The sequence below is a fragment of the Microcaecilia unicolor genome, chromosome 1, assembly GCF_901765095.1.
Source record: "Microcaecilia unicolor chromosome 1, aMicUni1.1, whole genome shotgun sequence".
NCBI classification, from domain to species: domain Eukaryota; kingdom Metazoa; phylum Chordata; class Amphibia; order Gymnophiona; family Siphonopidae; genus Microcaecilia; species Microcaecilia unicolor.
This window is the reverse complement of record NC_044031.1, coordinates 270,791,527-270,809,411: the sequence shown is the minus strand read 5'-3', so window position 1 is coordinate 270,809,411 and position 17,885 is coordinate 270,791,527. Positions and strand designations below refer to the sequence as shown.

At 40.9% G+C, this 17,885-nt stretch overlaps 1 protein-coding gene across 5 annotated transcripts in view; it reads right to left on the bottom strand.

The window, feature by feature from the left end:
• Positions 1–17,885, bottom strand: part of DNAJC13 (DnaJ heat shock protein family (Hsp40) member C13) — a 542,758-nt gene that overhangs the window by 128,464 nt on the left and 396,409 nt on the right. For all 5 annotated transcript variants that reach the window (XR_003942499.1, XM_030206535.1, XM_030206508.1 and 2 more), the window contains 2 exons: positions 17,547–17,621; positions 6,199–6,311 (listed from right to left, as the gene is read on the bottom strand). Coding sequence is in view for 4 of the 5 variants with exons in the window: in XM_030206535.1 (XP_030062395.1) it covers positions 6,199–6,311; positions 17,547–17,621 (188 nt within the window). In the remaining variant the exon portion in view is untranslated. The remainder of the gene's footprint in view (positions 1–6,198; positions 6,312–17,546; positions 17,622–17,885) is intronic.

The window sequence follows — 17,885 nt, the reverse complement described above, 5'->3', positions numbered from 1 at the left end:
GGGCAATCACTGGAAATCTACCTGTTATACTGCTACAGAATACCTTCCTATCATTGGCAATAAATGTTCCATCAAGCCCAGCATTTTGTTTCCAACAGTAGCCAATCCAGGTCACAAATACCTGGCAAGATCCCGAAAAAGTTCAATACATTTTATGCTTCTTATCAAAGAAATAAGCAGTGGATTTTCCCCAAGTCAATTTTAATAATGGTCTATGGACTTTTCCTTTAGGAAGCTGTCCAGACCTTTTTTAAACCCCGCTAAGCTAACCGCCTTTACCACATTCTCTGACAACGAACTCCAGAGTTTAATTACACAGTGAGTGAAGAAAACTTTTCTCTGATTTGTATTAAATTTACTACTTTGTAGCTTCATCGCATGCCCCCTAGTCCTAGTAGTTTTTTGAAAGAGTAAAGAAACGATTCACATCTACCCACTCCACTCATTATTTTATAGACGTCTATCATATCTCCCCTCAGCTGACTTTTCTCTAAGCTGAAGAGCCCTAGCCACTTCAGCCTTTCCTCATAAGGAAGTCGCCCCATTCCCTTTACCGTTTTCGTTGCCCTTTTCTGTACCTTTTCTAATTCCACTATATCTTTTCTGAGATGCGGCGACCAGAATTGAACACAATATTCGAGGTGCGGTTGCACCATGGACCGATACAAAGGCACTGTAACGTCCTCACTTTTGTTTTCCATTCCTTTCCTAATAATACCTAACATTCTATTTGCTTTCTTAGCCGCCATCGCACACTGAGAAGAGGATTTCAACATATCAACGACGACGCTGAGATTCCTTTCTTGGTCCGTGACTCCTAACGTGGAACCTTGCATTACATAGCTATAGTTCGGGTTCCTCTTTCCCACATGCATCACTTTGCACTTGCTCACATTAAACATCATCTGCCATTTAGACGCCCAGTCTCCCAGTCTCATGAGGTCCTCTTGTAATTTTTCACAATCCTCTTGCGATTTAACGACTTTGAATAACTTTATGTCGTCAGCAAATTTAATTACCTCACTAGTTACTCCCATCTCTAGGTCATTTATAAATATGTTAAAAAGCAGCAGTCCCAGCACAGAGCCCTGGGGAACCCCACTATCTACCCTTTAACCCTACTCTGTTTTCTATCATTTAACTAGTTCTTAATCCACAATAGGCCACTACCTCCTATCCCAGGACTCTTCAATTTGTTCTGGAGTCTTTCGTGAGGTACTTTGTCAAACACCTTTTGAAAATCCAGATACACAATATCAACCGGCTCGCCTTTATCCACATGTTTTTTCACCCTTTCAAAGAAATGTTAATAGATTGGTGAGGCAAGATTTCCCTTCACTAAATCCACATTGGCTTTGTCTGATTAATCCATGCTTTTGAATATGCTCTGTAATTTCTTTATAACAGTCTCAACCATTTTGCCCGGCACTGACGTCAGGCTCACTGGTCTATAATTTCCCGGATCCCCTCGGGATCCTTTTTTAAATATTAGCATTACATGGGCTACCCTCCAATCTTCCGGTACCACACTCGATTTTAAAGATAAATTACATATTACTAACAATAGTTCTGCCAGTTCATGTTTCAATTCTATCAGTACTTTGGGATGAATACCATCCGGTCCAGGAGATTTGCTACTCTTCAATTTGTCAAATTGCATCCTCTAGGTTTATAGAGATTTCATTCAGTTTCTCTGACTCGTCAGCATTGAATACTATTTCTGACAGCGGTATCTCTCCCAAATCTTTCTCAGTGAAGACCGAAGCAAAAAATTCATTTAATCTCTCTGCTATGATTTTGTCTTCCCTGATCACTTCTTTTACCTCTTGGTCATCTAGTGGACCAACTGATTCTTTTGCCGGCTTCTTGCTTTTAATATACCTAAAAAAAAAATGTTACTATCAGGCTCATTTTCAAAGCACTTAGCCTCCCAAAGTTCCATAGAAACCTATGGAACTTAGCCTCCCAAAGTGCTTTGAAAATATGCCTCTATGTGTTTTTGCCTCCAACGCAATCCGCAATCTTTTTTTCTAAGTCCCTCTTTGCCTTCCTTATCAGGGCTTTGCATTTGGCTTGACATTCCTTATGCCGTTTCTTATTATTTTCAGTTGGTTCCTTATTCCATTTTCTGAAGGATTTTCTTTTAGCTCTAATAGCTTCCTTCACCTCACTTTTTAACCATGCCGGCTGTTGTTTGGTCTTCCTCCCTTCTTTTTTAATACATGAAATATATTTGGCCTGGGCTTCCGGGATGGAATTTTTGAACTGAATCCACCCCTGGTGTAAATTTTTGACCCTCGCAGCCGCTCCTCTAAGTTTTGTTTTCACCATTCTTCTCATTTTATCAATCTCCCTTTTGAAAGTTAAGCACAAACGTATTGGATTTCTTGTTTATACTTACTCCAAACCTAATATCAAATCTGATCATATTATGATCACTGTTACCAAGCGGCCCCACCACCATTACCATCCGCACCAGATCATGCGCTCCACTAAGGACTAGGTGTAGAATTTTTCCTCCTCTCGTCGGCTCCTGTACCAGCTGCTCCATAAAGCAGTCATTCATTTCGTCAAGAAATTTTACCTTCCTAGCATGCCCCAATGTTAGGTTGCGCTAGCTGTTTTTCCCTCCATGTCAAAGACAGTGCTGAATGGCTTTAAGAAGTGCACTCGATGCAATAGGAATATTTCAGGCACAGACACCCATAACTGGTATGTTCAGTGCTTAGGTCTGGAGCACTGGGAAATACAGTGTAACCTCTGCCTGCGCATGCAAGCGAGGGCCCTTAAAGCCCACAGAGTGCAGTGTGAAAAACATTTTGGTTCTGCATCGACATCCTCATCAAGCATGGCAGGGGATTCGGCACTCAACAAGGAGCCTGCATCGGCATCAATATAGGGTGCACAACATCATATCAAGACTGACATCGGACTTGGTACCACAAACACATAATGTCTCTGCATCTTCCTGGTTGGTGCTATGTGCATTGAGGGACCTGCAGCATTAAAAAAAACCTAAGCAGCATCACCATCGTTCTACCTGCAGGTACTCTACCAACACCCTCGATGCATGGGAAGCATCCATGCCACAGTGACCGCTTTCCTTCTGTCCAACTAATTTCTCATCGAGAGCCTTTCTTTTATGCCTGCACAGACTATAACTCAGGCTGTGTTCATACCGTTTTCTCAGCCAGTACTGTAGCCTATTCTACAAAATGAAATCCGGGCTATGCTCAAGGAGGAGCTCTCAGGGCTACTACATTCACAGTCTACACAGGTTTACAGGGTGCTTTTGACAGCCTGAGCCCAGTCTGTCGATACAACAGAGACAGTCATGGGAGAGGTCCCGCATGCTGGCTCAGTACCGAACATTGGGGGCAGCAGAAACCCAACTGAAGCAAGCGTCAACATCAGCAGAGCAACTTTCTCAAACCTCAGAGACTCATCTACCTCGACGAACGTCAACGCAGAGCCAACGTTCTAGTCGACACTCTCTTCCAAGTACTTCCCAAGAACTGTACTTTGAAGAGTGAGACTCAGACTTCTCCTGGGAGACAGATCAGGACCCACAGGACCTCTCAGCTGAGAAGTCTTATATCCCATCTGATCCTTCTCCGTCACCTGAGATGTAGGTCTTCTCCAGAAAGTATATTTATTTATGTATTACACTTGTACCCCGCGCTTTCCCACATACAGCAGGTTCAGTGCGGCTTACACAGTAAAAAAAAAGCATTACAAAGGACATGCAAGAAGAATATTATAAACTGTAATAAACATAATGGCAACAGTGCCCAAGAGTATATGAATTGGAACAGGGGAGGTAGACAAGGAAAGGATGGGTAAAAGGGAAGGAGATTGGGAGGGATATGGTATAAAAGGATGGAGAAGAGAAGATTGGAGATTGAGTATAAGGGGATTTGAAAATAAGGTCAGAGATGCAATTGGTGTCAAAGTCAGTGTCATCTTCAGAGCAGGAGTAGTGTAGGTGGGCTGGTAGAATTAAGTTGGTTCATTAGGGTAAGCTTGCTTGAAAAAATGGGACTTTAGCATTTTCTTGAATGGTAAATAGTTGTTAATTGCTCGGATGGGTCTTGGTAGACCATTCCAAAGTTGACTACCCAAAAAAGAGACACTGGATGCATAGTAGGTTTTGTAGTTGACACCTTTGCAGTTGGGAAGGTGTAAATTGAGATACGTTCGTGATGACGTTGACCTGTTTCTAATTGGGAGGTCTATCAAGTTGTTCATATAGGTAGGGGATTCTCCTGATATGATTTTATGGATCATTGTATGGACCTTGAAGTACATCCTTTCCTGGTTTTGTTCATTACATGGCTCAAGCCATACCTTTCAAATTAGAGGCAGAGGAAGAAACTCCTTCAAAACTCTGAGAATCTAGATTATAACTTCTCCTAGAGAAGGAATCACTGATCCCAAAAATTGGGAGACTCCACTGACAGTTCAATTTGCTCCAAAGAAAATTGATACAATGTACAGGATACAGAAATCCACTGGGTTTGAGAAAACTCAAGTTACCTCATCATTCCCTAGTTGTGGAATCTGCTTTAAAATGCACTTGCAGTGCGAGATCTCATGCTTCTGCTCCTCCGGGCAAAGGAGCTAGAACACTGGACTCTTTGGCAGAAAAACATTTCAGGCTTCAATGTTATCCAGTTGCATATTAGATTATCAACTTTATTCCACAATTTACTTGAAATCTCTAATACAGAGTATCCTATCCTTTCAAGAACTCTTTCCCCTGAGAAGGCTGATGAGTTCCATAAGCTTCACAGCAAACTTCTATTGTCGTAAATATCTGGAAAAGAAAGCCTTTGATGTCTCTTCACACATTTCCGCTTTAGGGGTAGAAATGCGGTGTCTTTCCTAGTTTAGAGTCTCCGACCTCGAATCTGCTGTCCAGGATAGTCTAGCAGACGTCCCTTGTTGTGGAAATAATTTGTTTGGTGATAAAGTCGAGGAAGTGGCCAACCTAATTAAAAAACACACAGATACTATAAAGCGAAGATACTTACCTGTAAGCAGGCGTTCTCCAAGGACAGCAAGCCATTCATTCTCACATGTGGGTGACATCATACACGTCGCCCTGTGCGGAGCATTAAAAAGCATCCTTACCATGCATGCGCGAGTGCCTTCCCTCCTGCCACAAGAGCGCGGGACCAGCAGTACATTACTATAGCATGGAACCTCCAAGGGAAGGTGGGAGGGTATATGAGAATTAATGGCCTATTGTCCTCAAAGAATACCTGCTACAGGTAAGTATCTTCACTTTCTCCGAGGACAAGCAGGCCATATTCTCACATGTGAGAATCCCTAGCTATCAGGCTCACCGAAAACAACATTGCAACAGGGAGGTCAAAATATGAATTAACTTGAAACTATATACAACTGTGTGAGAGTGACGCCTGGAACAGAACAAAACAGGCCTGGGGGGGGGGGGGGGGGGGGGGGGGGGGGTGGAGTTGGATTCTAGACCTCAAACAAATTCTGCAGCACTGTCTGTCCAAACAGACCATCATGTCAGGTATCTTACTCAAGGCAGTAGTGAGATATGAATGTGTGGAATGAAGACCACATTGCAGCTTTGCAAATCTCTTCAATGGAGGCTGACCTCAAGTGGGCTACCGACGCCACCATAGCTCTGACATTGTGAGCCTTGACATAACCCTCGTCACCAAAGCCTGACTAAGTGAAAGAAATGCAATCTGCCAGTCAATTAGAGATTGTGCATTTCCTGATGGTGACCTCCCATCCTGTTGGGATCAAAAGAAACAAAAAGCTGGGTGGACTGTCTGTAGGGCCATGTCCGCTCCAAGTAAAAGGCCAATGCTCGCAGTGCGCTTTCGCCAGGATGGACATGAGGCTTGAGAAAGAATGTTGGCAGAAAAATCGACTGGTTCAGACGACCTCAGACACAACCTTAGGCAAATATTTTATGCAACATTTTCAAAGTAATACTCTCAAACGTTTTTAAAAACATAACATTTTCCTATGAAAATTAAGATCACTGCTACTTATATAACAATCATAATTCAGAAATCGAACATTGCATACAGAATTTTAAAGGAATGTGCTCAATAGAAAATACTGTCTAATAATGATGCTTCTCAGGAAACTCATTTCTTCTCATTTATTCAATGGTGCAGCAGATGATTTGCCAGATTTCATTTTTTTGCTTACCTTTGGACCAACTAGCTTATCTGCAGTCATTTTGGCAAAAAGCTCCGCTGTCTGAGACCGGACCTGCGGATGGCTTGAGTTGCAGAACATATCCAGTAAGTAAATTAAAGCACCTGTGAATTTGGTATTGAAGACATATAGTGAGTCAACATTAGACAAGATCAGTGTGTGCTCATCTGAGATAAAAACATGAAGCAAACACTCCACAGTAAGCACTCAATAATAAACAAAAGAGCTCTGCATGGGTTCTAAAAGAATTTAATTTGACTGCCTTCATAATATGATACTGAGTGATGAAAAGAACTGGATTTTTGCGATTAAATTTATTTGAGACTGTTTAGAGGTCAACCAAAACGACTTTTTTCAGTTTCAGCTGAAAATTTCCCTTAGTTTCAGTAGAAGCCGAAACCAAAAACCAAAAAAGATTGGCTGTGTGAATGTGAACCGATGAGGCCCATTCTGGGGATTGTCAGATCTTGCAGTTGACAGCCCTCTCTTAAACCTACAGGAAATTATTATCCTCTAGTCCCAGGAACTGCAAGCAGAGACCGACAACTGGGAGAGTCATTTTAACAAGGACTCCTCAACAAGTCTGGCACGTTTAGGTTCCCAAGTCAATGCAGATGTAGTTAAATATCAACTGAGACAGGACCTTTGTAATAACATGTAAAAAAAAAAAATTTATATATATAAAAAAATCATGATTTCCATCTTTTTATGTTTACCCAAACTGTGCAAGAGTTTGGATAAGTAGCAAGAGAAAGTAGCAAGAAAAAGCATTTGAGATGTTTCCCATTTTATATTTAGTTATAAAACTAAGGACAAGCATGATATATCTTCCTAAAATAGGATAAATGATTCCAGACACTAGTCCGCACTGTGGACATTATACCTGCATGATGCATAATCCAGAATAAAAAAGGATGCAAGGACTACATGCTATGAAAAATTACAGTCAAGAACAATCCATTTCTCAAATTACTTTCTAATATATAAACTTGATTTCAATGTAATACCATTTTCCTATTAAAACTATAAGCTGACTAGTACTTGTGCTTGAAAAAATATCACTGCAGATTCCTCTCTCATAGAATCTAGCTTCTAAACATCACAAGTATTCGTCAGAATATATATATAATAATTTTAATAATGAAAGACCATATTTTACCTCCAAGCAAAATAATTCTCCGTACACCTGGATCTCAGCTAATGAAAAACTAAAAGTCACAGTAGTTTTATAATGGCTGACTTTGTGCCACATTTGGAGTGATAGCTGATATATCTCCACAGAGAGACTAATTCTTAAGTTTATCATTCCAAATTCACATTACACACACACACAAATGCAAAGAGTAGCCCTTCTCCTAGACTACCTTATAAACCCTGGTGGTTTAGTGGTGTAGTCAGGGCAGCTCCCCAATTGCACTTGCTCATGTCAGCTCTACTCTCAAAAAGGTTGCCATGACCTCTTGTGGCAATATCATGAGATTGCCAAGAGAGGTCATGGCAGCCATTCTGAGAGTACAAACAACTTGGTTAGGAGAAACTGGGGATCACTCCTGCTCTGACTATACCTATAGACTGCCATGGATTGTAAGAGAGGCTCTGTAACTGTAACTGAAACTCAGTCAGCCTCTAGACTGTTTTGAGGTAAAACAAATGGACTGAAGACTTACACTTAAATGTTTAAACGAGCATTATGATGAAGACATCTAAACAAAGGAAAGTAATGACATATGACAATGGTTCCCAAACCTGGTCCTGGAGGGACCCCAGTCAGGTTTTTGGGATATCCACAATAAATATTCATGAGATATTTGCATGCACTGCCTCCACTGCATGCAAATCTCTCTCATGAATACTCATTATGGATATCCCGAAACCTGACTGGCTAGGCGTGCCTCCAGGACCAGGTTTGGGAACCACTGCCATATGACAAACACACGAACATAAGTTGCAAAGACTATATATTTGTCAATCATATGAACACAGGCTAAAGCTTATAAACAGAATATTGAATTTATTATCTCACATTTACATTTCCTAACAGAAATTTAGGTATACCTGGTCAAAATGCAGGTTTCAATGAATACCTAAGAAAATAGAGACTCCTCACCGGCCTCCCACTTAGCCATCTATCCCCCCTTCAATCTGTTCAGAACTCTGCCGCACGTCTTATATTCCGCCAGAACCATTATACTCATATCACCCCCCTCCTCAGGTCACTTCACTGGCTTCCAATCAGATACCGCATTCAGTTCAAGCTCCTCCTTCTTACCTACAAATGCACTCAGTCTGCTGCCCCTCACGACCTCTCTACCCTCATCTCCCCTTACGTTCCCACCCGAAACCTCCGCTCACAAGACAAATCCCTCCTCTCAGTGCCCTTCTCCACCACCGCCAACTCCAGGCTCCGCTCATTCAGCCTCACCTCACCCTATGCTTGGAACAACCTTCCTGAGCCCTTACGCCAAGCCCCCTCCCTACCCATATTCAAGTCTTTGCTGAAAGCCCACCTCTTCAGTGCTGCTTTCGGCACCTAACTCTTACCTTTCAGGAAATCCAGACTGCCCAATTTGACGGCCCCTATCGGACTGACTGTTCATTTGTCCTTTAGATTGTAAGCTCTTTGAGCAGGGATTGTCTTTCTATGTTAAATTGTACAGCGCTGCATAACCCTAGCAGCGCTTTAGAAATGTCAAGTAGTAGTAGTAGTAACATAAGGGATGGGGCCAGACAAAATCATTTACAGCAAAGAGAAGTATACTGGATACACAAACAACTCTTTGGAACCTTAAGGTTCAACTGATTGGAGTGTGTTTTGTTCTGCAATATTGGACCTTACCACTAGATGGAAGTAGATGTCCGTAATATGCTGTTACACAATGTGCTGGCATCTATTTAGGCACCAGTGCCATTTTGGTTATTTGTGTGCCTGCTGTGAACTGCAGCTTCATTTGGAAATCAATAAACAAGTAATTCCAGAATAACTGAGTACATGTTTACAATTATTTTTTAGATTAGTAAGAAAAAATATCTTGACTGGATATCTGTTATCTCAGGTTGTAATAAGCTCGGCACAAATCATTATGAGGTGGCACTAAAGATTGCATGAACAATACGCTGTACCGAATGGTGGGCATTTTTGTTGAGACATTGAAGGCACTCTTCTTTGAATCAGCAACCCCTGATGAAACCCAAACATTGGGTAAAAAAGTGTCCTGTTGGGACAATGATCAAGATAAATGTTTTCTTTGTTTCCAATAAAACAGTTTGAACTGTTCAGTGCTTGTTTGATAGGAGCATAAGCCACATTGAGTCAGTTGATTGAAGTCAAAAGATTAAAAAAATTAAAAGAGAAGAAAAATAAATTTTGACCAGACTACAAAGACACGCATAAACTTTTCCAATTCGTGAACAAACTACTAGACACCACACCGGTTACCACAACCAACACAGATATCCCATCAGCAGCCAACCTTGCTAAATACTTCAATGAGAAAATTATAAAACTACGACTCACGTTACCACTTGATACCACCGACCACGAAAAATTCATTGACGGTCTGGACCCAATCCAAGATGAATACCCAGCAGACCAAATCTGGACAAACTTCGATCCACTAACCGATGAAACCATCACCCTAGCAATCAACAGATTCGCCAAATCCCATTGCAAACTGGACATATGTCCCAATCCTATATAATAAAACGCACCTCCAACGTTCTGAAGCTGGCAGCGTGGACAAAAACCTTGAAGCATTCTGTGCTCATGTTTCCATCTGCTGACATGATGACGTATTGCATCTACGGTTGCGTCACAAAGGACTGTGCCTAATCACAGCACAGCAGCAGAGTCCTTAAGAAAACAGATTACTTCCACACACCGCACTCCACCTCCTCCCCGAACGACTACCTCCCGAGTCCCCATTAAGAAAACAGATTATCTCCACCCTCCCGAATACACACACAGTAAATCAAAGCAGCAGGTCTGTAAACATGAGAATCTGTTAAGTAACACGCACCATTCCAGATGCTCTTGCTACTCCAAGACCCTGTTCAAGCAGTAGAAAAGAAACCCACAGGCATACAAGGGAGGTTGTGTTAGTTTTCAGAGCAGAGAGAGAATTCTAGCTGCTGTATTAGCCCCACATGGATCTGTGGAAAGTAAGGGTTAACAAGCAAGCTGTAGCGAGACTTTTATCGGCCTCTGTTTAACATGTCAGTGGAGAAACAACACCCACCCATTAACACATTAGTTCAGAAATCAACCTACCCCATTAAGAAAACACATCATCACCACCCTCCCGTCAGCAAACGCCTGAGCGCCTACAGACCCCCATCCTTCCAAACATCAGTTCAGAAGTCCTCCTACATCTTCAAAATCACGGCACCCTCCCAACGAAGCAGTAAAGAAGAAAAGAAAAATGCAGGCACTGCCCTTAACACACAGGCAAAACAAAAAAAAAAAACCACAGCACACACTCACTCTCACCCTAAATATAGAACCACCCTTCTCCCCCTCTTACACCAAAACACTGTCAGCTCAACAACCCACCCACCCTTTCCATTCTGAGACACACAAACAACATAACAAACAACAACAAAAACAGCATTACCAGTCTACTCCACCCTCTCTTACTTTCACACACACACAAACACTCTCTGTAAAACATACACACTCTCTGTGTCACAAACACACAGAAGCAGAATCAAATATCACAAGACCCATCCACAACATATGCCCCCAACGCCCAGGCCAACAAAAAACACAACAGAACTGCAACTGTAAAACAAACAAACAAAAAACCCCACACACATCCAGACAGCACCCCATCCACAACATTACTACAGCATACACGCCCTCGCACTCCAATTTTATACAACTAAAAAAAAACTTAATGACTTATAAACACAATAACAAAACAACAAACAGTACAACAACAACAAAAAAACAAACAAATGAAATGGCAGATAACACAAAAATGTAAAATATCCATTACCAACACAACTATAAAATAAACCACTTTCAACACAATCACTGCAGAAATCAAATATCTTTCTAGCGCCCATTTCATTGATCACCGAAACGGACCTTTTTTTTTTTACTAGTAACCTAATAAAATCCGCACCTCAGCGCTTCATAACAGACCTAATGTCACATATCAACTACATGTTACAACAAGGATTCTTCCCTAAGGACCAAGGAAATATACTACTTACCCCAATACCTAAAGACTCAAAGAAAAAAGCAAATGACATAACCAACTACCGCCCGGTAGCATCCATCCCCCTGGCAGTCAAACTAATGGAAAGTATGGTAACCAAGCAACTTACTGATTATTTAAACAAATTCTCAATACTATATGAATCACAATCAGGATTTCAAGCCAACCACAGCACTGAAACAGTACTAATTACTCTTCTAACCAAATTCAAACAAATAACTGCAACTGGCAACAGTGTACTTCTCCTACAATTTGACATGTCCAGTGCGTTCGACATGGTCAGCCACAAAATACTACTGAACATCCTAGAATACTTCGGGATTGGAGGAAGCGTACTTAGATGGATCACTGGCTTCCTAATCGCAAGAACATACCAAGTGATATCAAATTCAAACACATCATCACCATGGAAACCTGAATGCGAAGTACCACCGCTCTCACCAACCCTTTTTAACCTAATGATGATTCCTCTGGCCAAATCGCTATCCAACCAAGGCCTCAATCCTTACATTTACGCAGACGATGTCATGATCTACATCCCATTCAAACATGACATAACAGAAATCACAAATGAAAACAAGCACAGCCTCCAATTAATGAATTCATGGGCAGATGCATTCCAACTAAAGCTCAGTGCAGAAAAAACACAATGTCTCATCCTCTCCTCACAATATAACACAAACAAAACCACCACCATAAACACCCCAGACTACACCCTTCCGGTTTCGGACAACCTGAAAATTCTTGGAGTTACAATAGACTGAAATCTCACAATAGAAAACCATGCAAAAAACACAACAAAGAAAATGTTCCACTCAATGTGGAAACTCAAAAGAGTAAAACCTTTCTTCCCAAAGGAAATATTCTGCAGCCTGGTGCAATCAATGGTGTTAAGCCATCTAGATTACTGCAATGCCATCTATGCCGAATGCAAAGAAAAAACCATTAAGAAACTCCAAACTGCCCAAAACACAGCAGCCAGACTCATATTTGGAAAACGAAATACGAAAGCGCCAAACCCCTAAGAGAAAAATTACATTGGCTCCCACTAAAAGAACGAATTGCATTCAAAATCTGCACCCTAGTCCATAAAATCGTTCATGGTGAAGCCCCAATCTATATGTCAGATCTCATAGACCTGCCAACCCGGAACACAAAAAGGTCAGCACATACATTCTTGAATATTCACTACCCCAGTTGCAAAGGACTTAAATACAAGTCAACATATGCGTCCAGTTTCTCCTACATAACCACGCAACTATGGAACACACTACCAAATGTTATAAAAATAACGCACGACCTAGCAATTTTCCAAAAACTACTGAAAATCAACCTGTTCAAAAAAGCATACCACAATGATCCATCCTAAATACTAGAAAACGAAACTCAACCAAAACTAGACAAATCCGACCTCTCTACACCTGACTGCTTCATTTATGCAGCCACTAAGGAACGTTATGCATTACTCACTACCAATCTACTTCACATGCAGAAAATGAACTTTCCATATTTGATTGTCTAACTTACTCTATAATCTACTCTATCATTTATGAACTTTAATGCAAAACTACTTTGTAATTTACCTATCATTTATGAATGCTAATGCAATATCACTTTGTATTTCTCAATCCGGAAACGGCGATCGCCACTCCGGCACAATGTAAGCCACATTGAGCCTGCAAACAGGTGGGAAAATGTGGGATACAAATGCAACAAATAAATAAATATTTTTTTTTAGACCAATGATTATAAATGGAACCGGTAATTACAGCAGAGTGATATTATACCTCCCGTCCTGTTTGTTGAGGTCTTTCTCCTCCATATTTTAGGCTATTTTAAGTAGTTACATTTTGGAATCACCATTTCTTGTTGTAATAGTTGGACCATATTTTTGGAGTGAGATTATTTCAATTTGGTTCTGCTATGTTCTGTATTTTTGGTGTGGAAAAGACGTGTGTGCCCCACTTGCAGAGTGCTGCAGGAACCACGGTCAGGCATTTTGTGAAGAGGAGCCGAAGCCAAGCCGAATGGCAAGACCCTGTATTGATAATGCAGAGTCCCACAGTGGAAGCGCAGGAACCTTCTGTGTGCAGGGAGAATTGTGCTTGATGATACATAGTACCCAATGGTCCGAAGTTATGAACGGTCACCTCTGCTGAAAGAGGATGAGTCTCCTAGTGGTAGGTTGCTTGGCATGGACAGCTGGGCAGTGGCAATGTTCTCTAGGATGGAGTCAAACTGGGTTATTATTTAGTCATAGAAGTGGTCTGTGACTTCTGTCCCCACTGCTGTCATAGACATGAGCGTGGACGTGAAGTAGGAGTGAGAGCATAACAACGCTTAGATGTATAGCAATTAGAGTGCCAAAAGACTCTCGTAAATCTGTGGACAATTTTAATAGTATCTGTATGCTTTTTAATTAGATTGGTCACTTCCTTGACCTTATTTATTTACGGTTCATTTCTACCCCACATTTTCCCACAAATGCAGACACAATGTGGCTTCCATGAATTACAAAAGTTAAGAGATACAGCACATGAATTTAGCAGTAGAATAAGGATAAAACGTTAACAGCAATTAGGATGACTAAACAGCAGAGTCACTAATGGAATACACTGAATAAGTTGTTTCCACAACAAGGGACATCTGCTAGACACTCCTGGATAGTAGATTCGAGGTCGGAAACTCTGAGCCAGGAAAGACGTCGTATTGTCACTCCTAAGGTGGAGATTCGAGAAGAGACGTCAAAGGCGTCAAAGACATCAAAGGCCGGTCTTGCTAGATATTTGCAACAATCTAAAAGTTTCCTGGGAAGTTTGAGGAGCTCATCAGCCTTTTCAGGAGGAAGGGAGTCTGCAAAGGAAAGAGTAATCTGTATTATAGACTAATAAAGTTGATACTCTAATATGGTTGGTTGGTTGGTTAGCACAGGCTTGAAATGTTCTCCTGCCAAAAGAATCTAATGTTCTAGCTTCTACTACTCATCATTTCTATTACTACTTATAATTTCTATAGAGCTACTAGATGTATGCAGTGCTGTACACTTAAACATGAAGAGAGAGTCCCTGCTCGACATCTAAATCTACCAGGAAGTGCAAAAGCATGAGATCTTGCATTGCAAGTACGCTTCAAAGCACATTCCGCAACTAAGGAATGATGGGATAACTGTTTTTTCAAACCCAGTGCATTTCTGTATCCTGTACATTATATCAATTTTTTGGAGCAATTTGAACTGTTAATGGAGCCTCCTGTTTTTGATCAGCGTATTCCTCATGACTGTATGAAGTAGAACAGCGATTCCTTCTTTAGGAGGAGAGTCATATCTAGAACTTCAAAGAGGTTCCTCCTCCATCTCGAATTTGAAGGATATGGCTTGGGCCATCTCATGGACAAAGCCAGGAAAGGATTCACTTTCTGGAGGACACTTACATCTCTCAGGTGGAGGTGGTCAGATGGGATGCCATAGGACTCCTCAGCTGAGAAGTCCTGTTCCATCTCCCAGGAGAGGTCTGAGTCATGTATGGGATCTCTCCCATGACAGTCTCTCCGATGTATCCACAGGCTGAGCAGAGGCTAGCGCAAGCACATTGTAAGCATATGCAATTGCCTTGAGAGGTCCTCTTTGAGCATAGTCCAGATTTCCTCCTGTAGAGTAGGCATCTGTACCAACTGAGAAATCAGTGTAGACACAGCCCGAATTATAGCCTGTTCAGGCGTAGGAGATCTCAAGGACCTTGAAGGCTCTCGATGAGAAAAGATGTAGAGAAGGAGAGCGGTTACTGCAGCATGGACGCTTCCCATGCATCCAGGATGTTAATGCAGGGGAGATGTTGGGAGAGTGCCTGGAAGAACAATAATGGCGATGCTTCTTAGAGTTCTTTATGCTGCTCCCTCGAGGAACGTGGCACTGACAAGGAGAATGTGGAGTCCTTACACAGTCGCAATTCTGAGTCCAACATCAAACATTCCAGTAGTTATTTCGGTGCACCGATGTTGATGCAGACACAGGTACTGTGTCGAGTGCCGAATCCCCTGCCATACTCAATGCCAATTCAGAACCAAAAAGCTTTTCACACTGGACTCTGTGGGCTTTAAGTGTCCTCATTTGCATGTGCAGACAGAGGTCACACTGTATGTCCCAGTGCTCCAGACCCAAGCACTGAACACACCAGTTAAGTGGGGGTCTGTGCCTGAAATGATCCTATTCCATAGAGTACACTTTTTAAAGCCACTCAGCACCCTCGCTGACATGAAGGGAAAAATGATCGATGCAAGGTTAAAAGGTTTGGTGGCCTAGGGAGCTCAAGTAATTCTGTACCCAAAAGGAGTCTAGGCTTTCCAGCCAAAGGAACGGCTCAGACGCCTTAAAGGTCGAAAAAAGGAAAAATGAAAAATAATTTGAAAAATCAAATTGATTAAAAGAAAAAGAAAAAAACGTGAGGAAACAAATGTCCCCCCCAAAAAGGAAAGGAATCAAATAGAAAAGTGAGAAGTGATTAGAAGTCCAACCTTTCAACTCTGTGGAAAATACTAGACTGCTGATCCCTCGCTCAAGTTGTTGGGTGGGAAGGCGAAGGAACCCACTGATGTGAGTGAGGACACCGCTTCAAAATTTTTTAAAAGTGACCATGCACTATGGCAGTGTCCGCACTGGGCTCCGTGGATGATGTCACCCACATGTGAGAATATCAAGTTGGACCTCATAAAATTACCACCCTGAAACAGTACCAGCCTATCCCAAACTTATTTAAATCTGCATTATCCAGACTGCAATGGACTTCGATACAAATCAACTTATGCATCCAGCTTTTCTTACATAAGTACACAACTGTGGAACGCTTTGCCCAAAACCGTGAGATCTATCCATAACCATCTTAACTTCAGGAAACTATTGAAAACCAACTTGTTTAAGAAGGCCTACCCCCCTGATCCAAATTAACTTCCTACTTCCTGCAACACAGCAAAATATGGACTGTACTAGAAGACTTCTATAACTACCCCCTCTTTATTTCCTTGATGTTTTATACTGATGTTTGCTACATGCTTAGGAGTGGCCTAGTGGTTAGAGTGGTGGACTTTGGTCCTGGGGAACTGAGTTCGATTCCTACTTCAGGCACAGGCAGCTCCTTGTGACTCTGGGCAAGTCACTTAACCCTCCATTGCCCCATGTAAGCCGCATTGAGCCTGCCATGAGTGGGAAAGTGCGGGGTACAAATGTAACAAAATTAAATTACTGTACTATGTATTTGTATTATTGAACTGGAGCCTACCTCTATGGTATTGTGTAAGCCACAATGAGCCTGCAACTAAGTGGGATAATGCGGGATATAAATGTGTTGAATCAATCAATCATGCCTGTTTGTCCTCAGAGAAAGATTGATACTTTTTTGATTTGATAGGACTGTGGTTTTGGTTAGTTTCCTATGCCCTTTATTCATATACATATTGAATCTTGAATATATGATTTTGAAATTGCAGTAAAATAAAAATAAAATTTATAATAAAGAACACCAATGCTTAGAAGATGGAGGGAGTGTTATTCTTCTCGTCTTAGAAAAACTCAAATGGATGAAAAGACTACAACAAATATATTAAAAAAAAAAAAAAAAAAAAAAAAGGAAAAAGGAAGAAACTAAACATTACAAAACTGGATTCAGTCTGATATATTCTAAATAAACCATACTTACAAGCAACTTCCCCTAAAGTGCTGAGTTCTGCAGACAAGCAAGTCATACTCTGTATGAATTTTAGCCAGTTATGAAAACTATATGTATTTTTATTATCCTTTTGTGCTGTAATGTTCTTCCATTGACATTTGTGCCCGGATGAAATGAAATTATCCCATGGAAACAAATGATAACTACAGGCTCTGAAAATATTTTTGTTTCTCTTCAAAGTAGATGCATTCTACTTTTTTCAACCGAGTATAAATGTCAGTTAAGGACTGTCATAAAAGGCTATCAAACAAAGTATCACTGCTATAAATGCCCCAGTTACCACTTTATAATCACACAATGTTCAGCTTACCAATGTACAAAAAATTCAAGAGCATTTACACAGATTTTAAAAAATGTGATTTTAGTATACTGAATTAAGGCAAATATTTTAGACTGTCAGTACCTTTTGCCATGGCTTCTTTAATGATCTTTGTATTGGATGTCAAGGCATGAAGTGTTTCGAGAACAAGTTGACGGCCTGCCCAGAACAATGGAAAAGATATATTTTATTTTTAAAACATTAGAATATGTATTCCAATTGCAAATGTATTAACATGCTGTAATACAGTAAATGTATTCTTACAGATATAATTCGGCTAAATCTTTTATTCCAATTGCAAATTATGTTATTATTGCTTACATTTAAAATCCTTATTGATAAAACCCAGATGTTTAAACAGGTCAAGTAGATTCAACTTTGTTTTAAGTACATGAAAATAGCCTATTAAAATTCTCTGTGTCT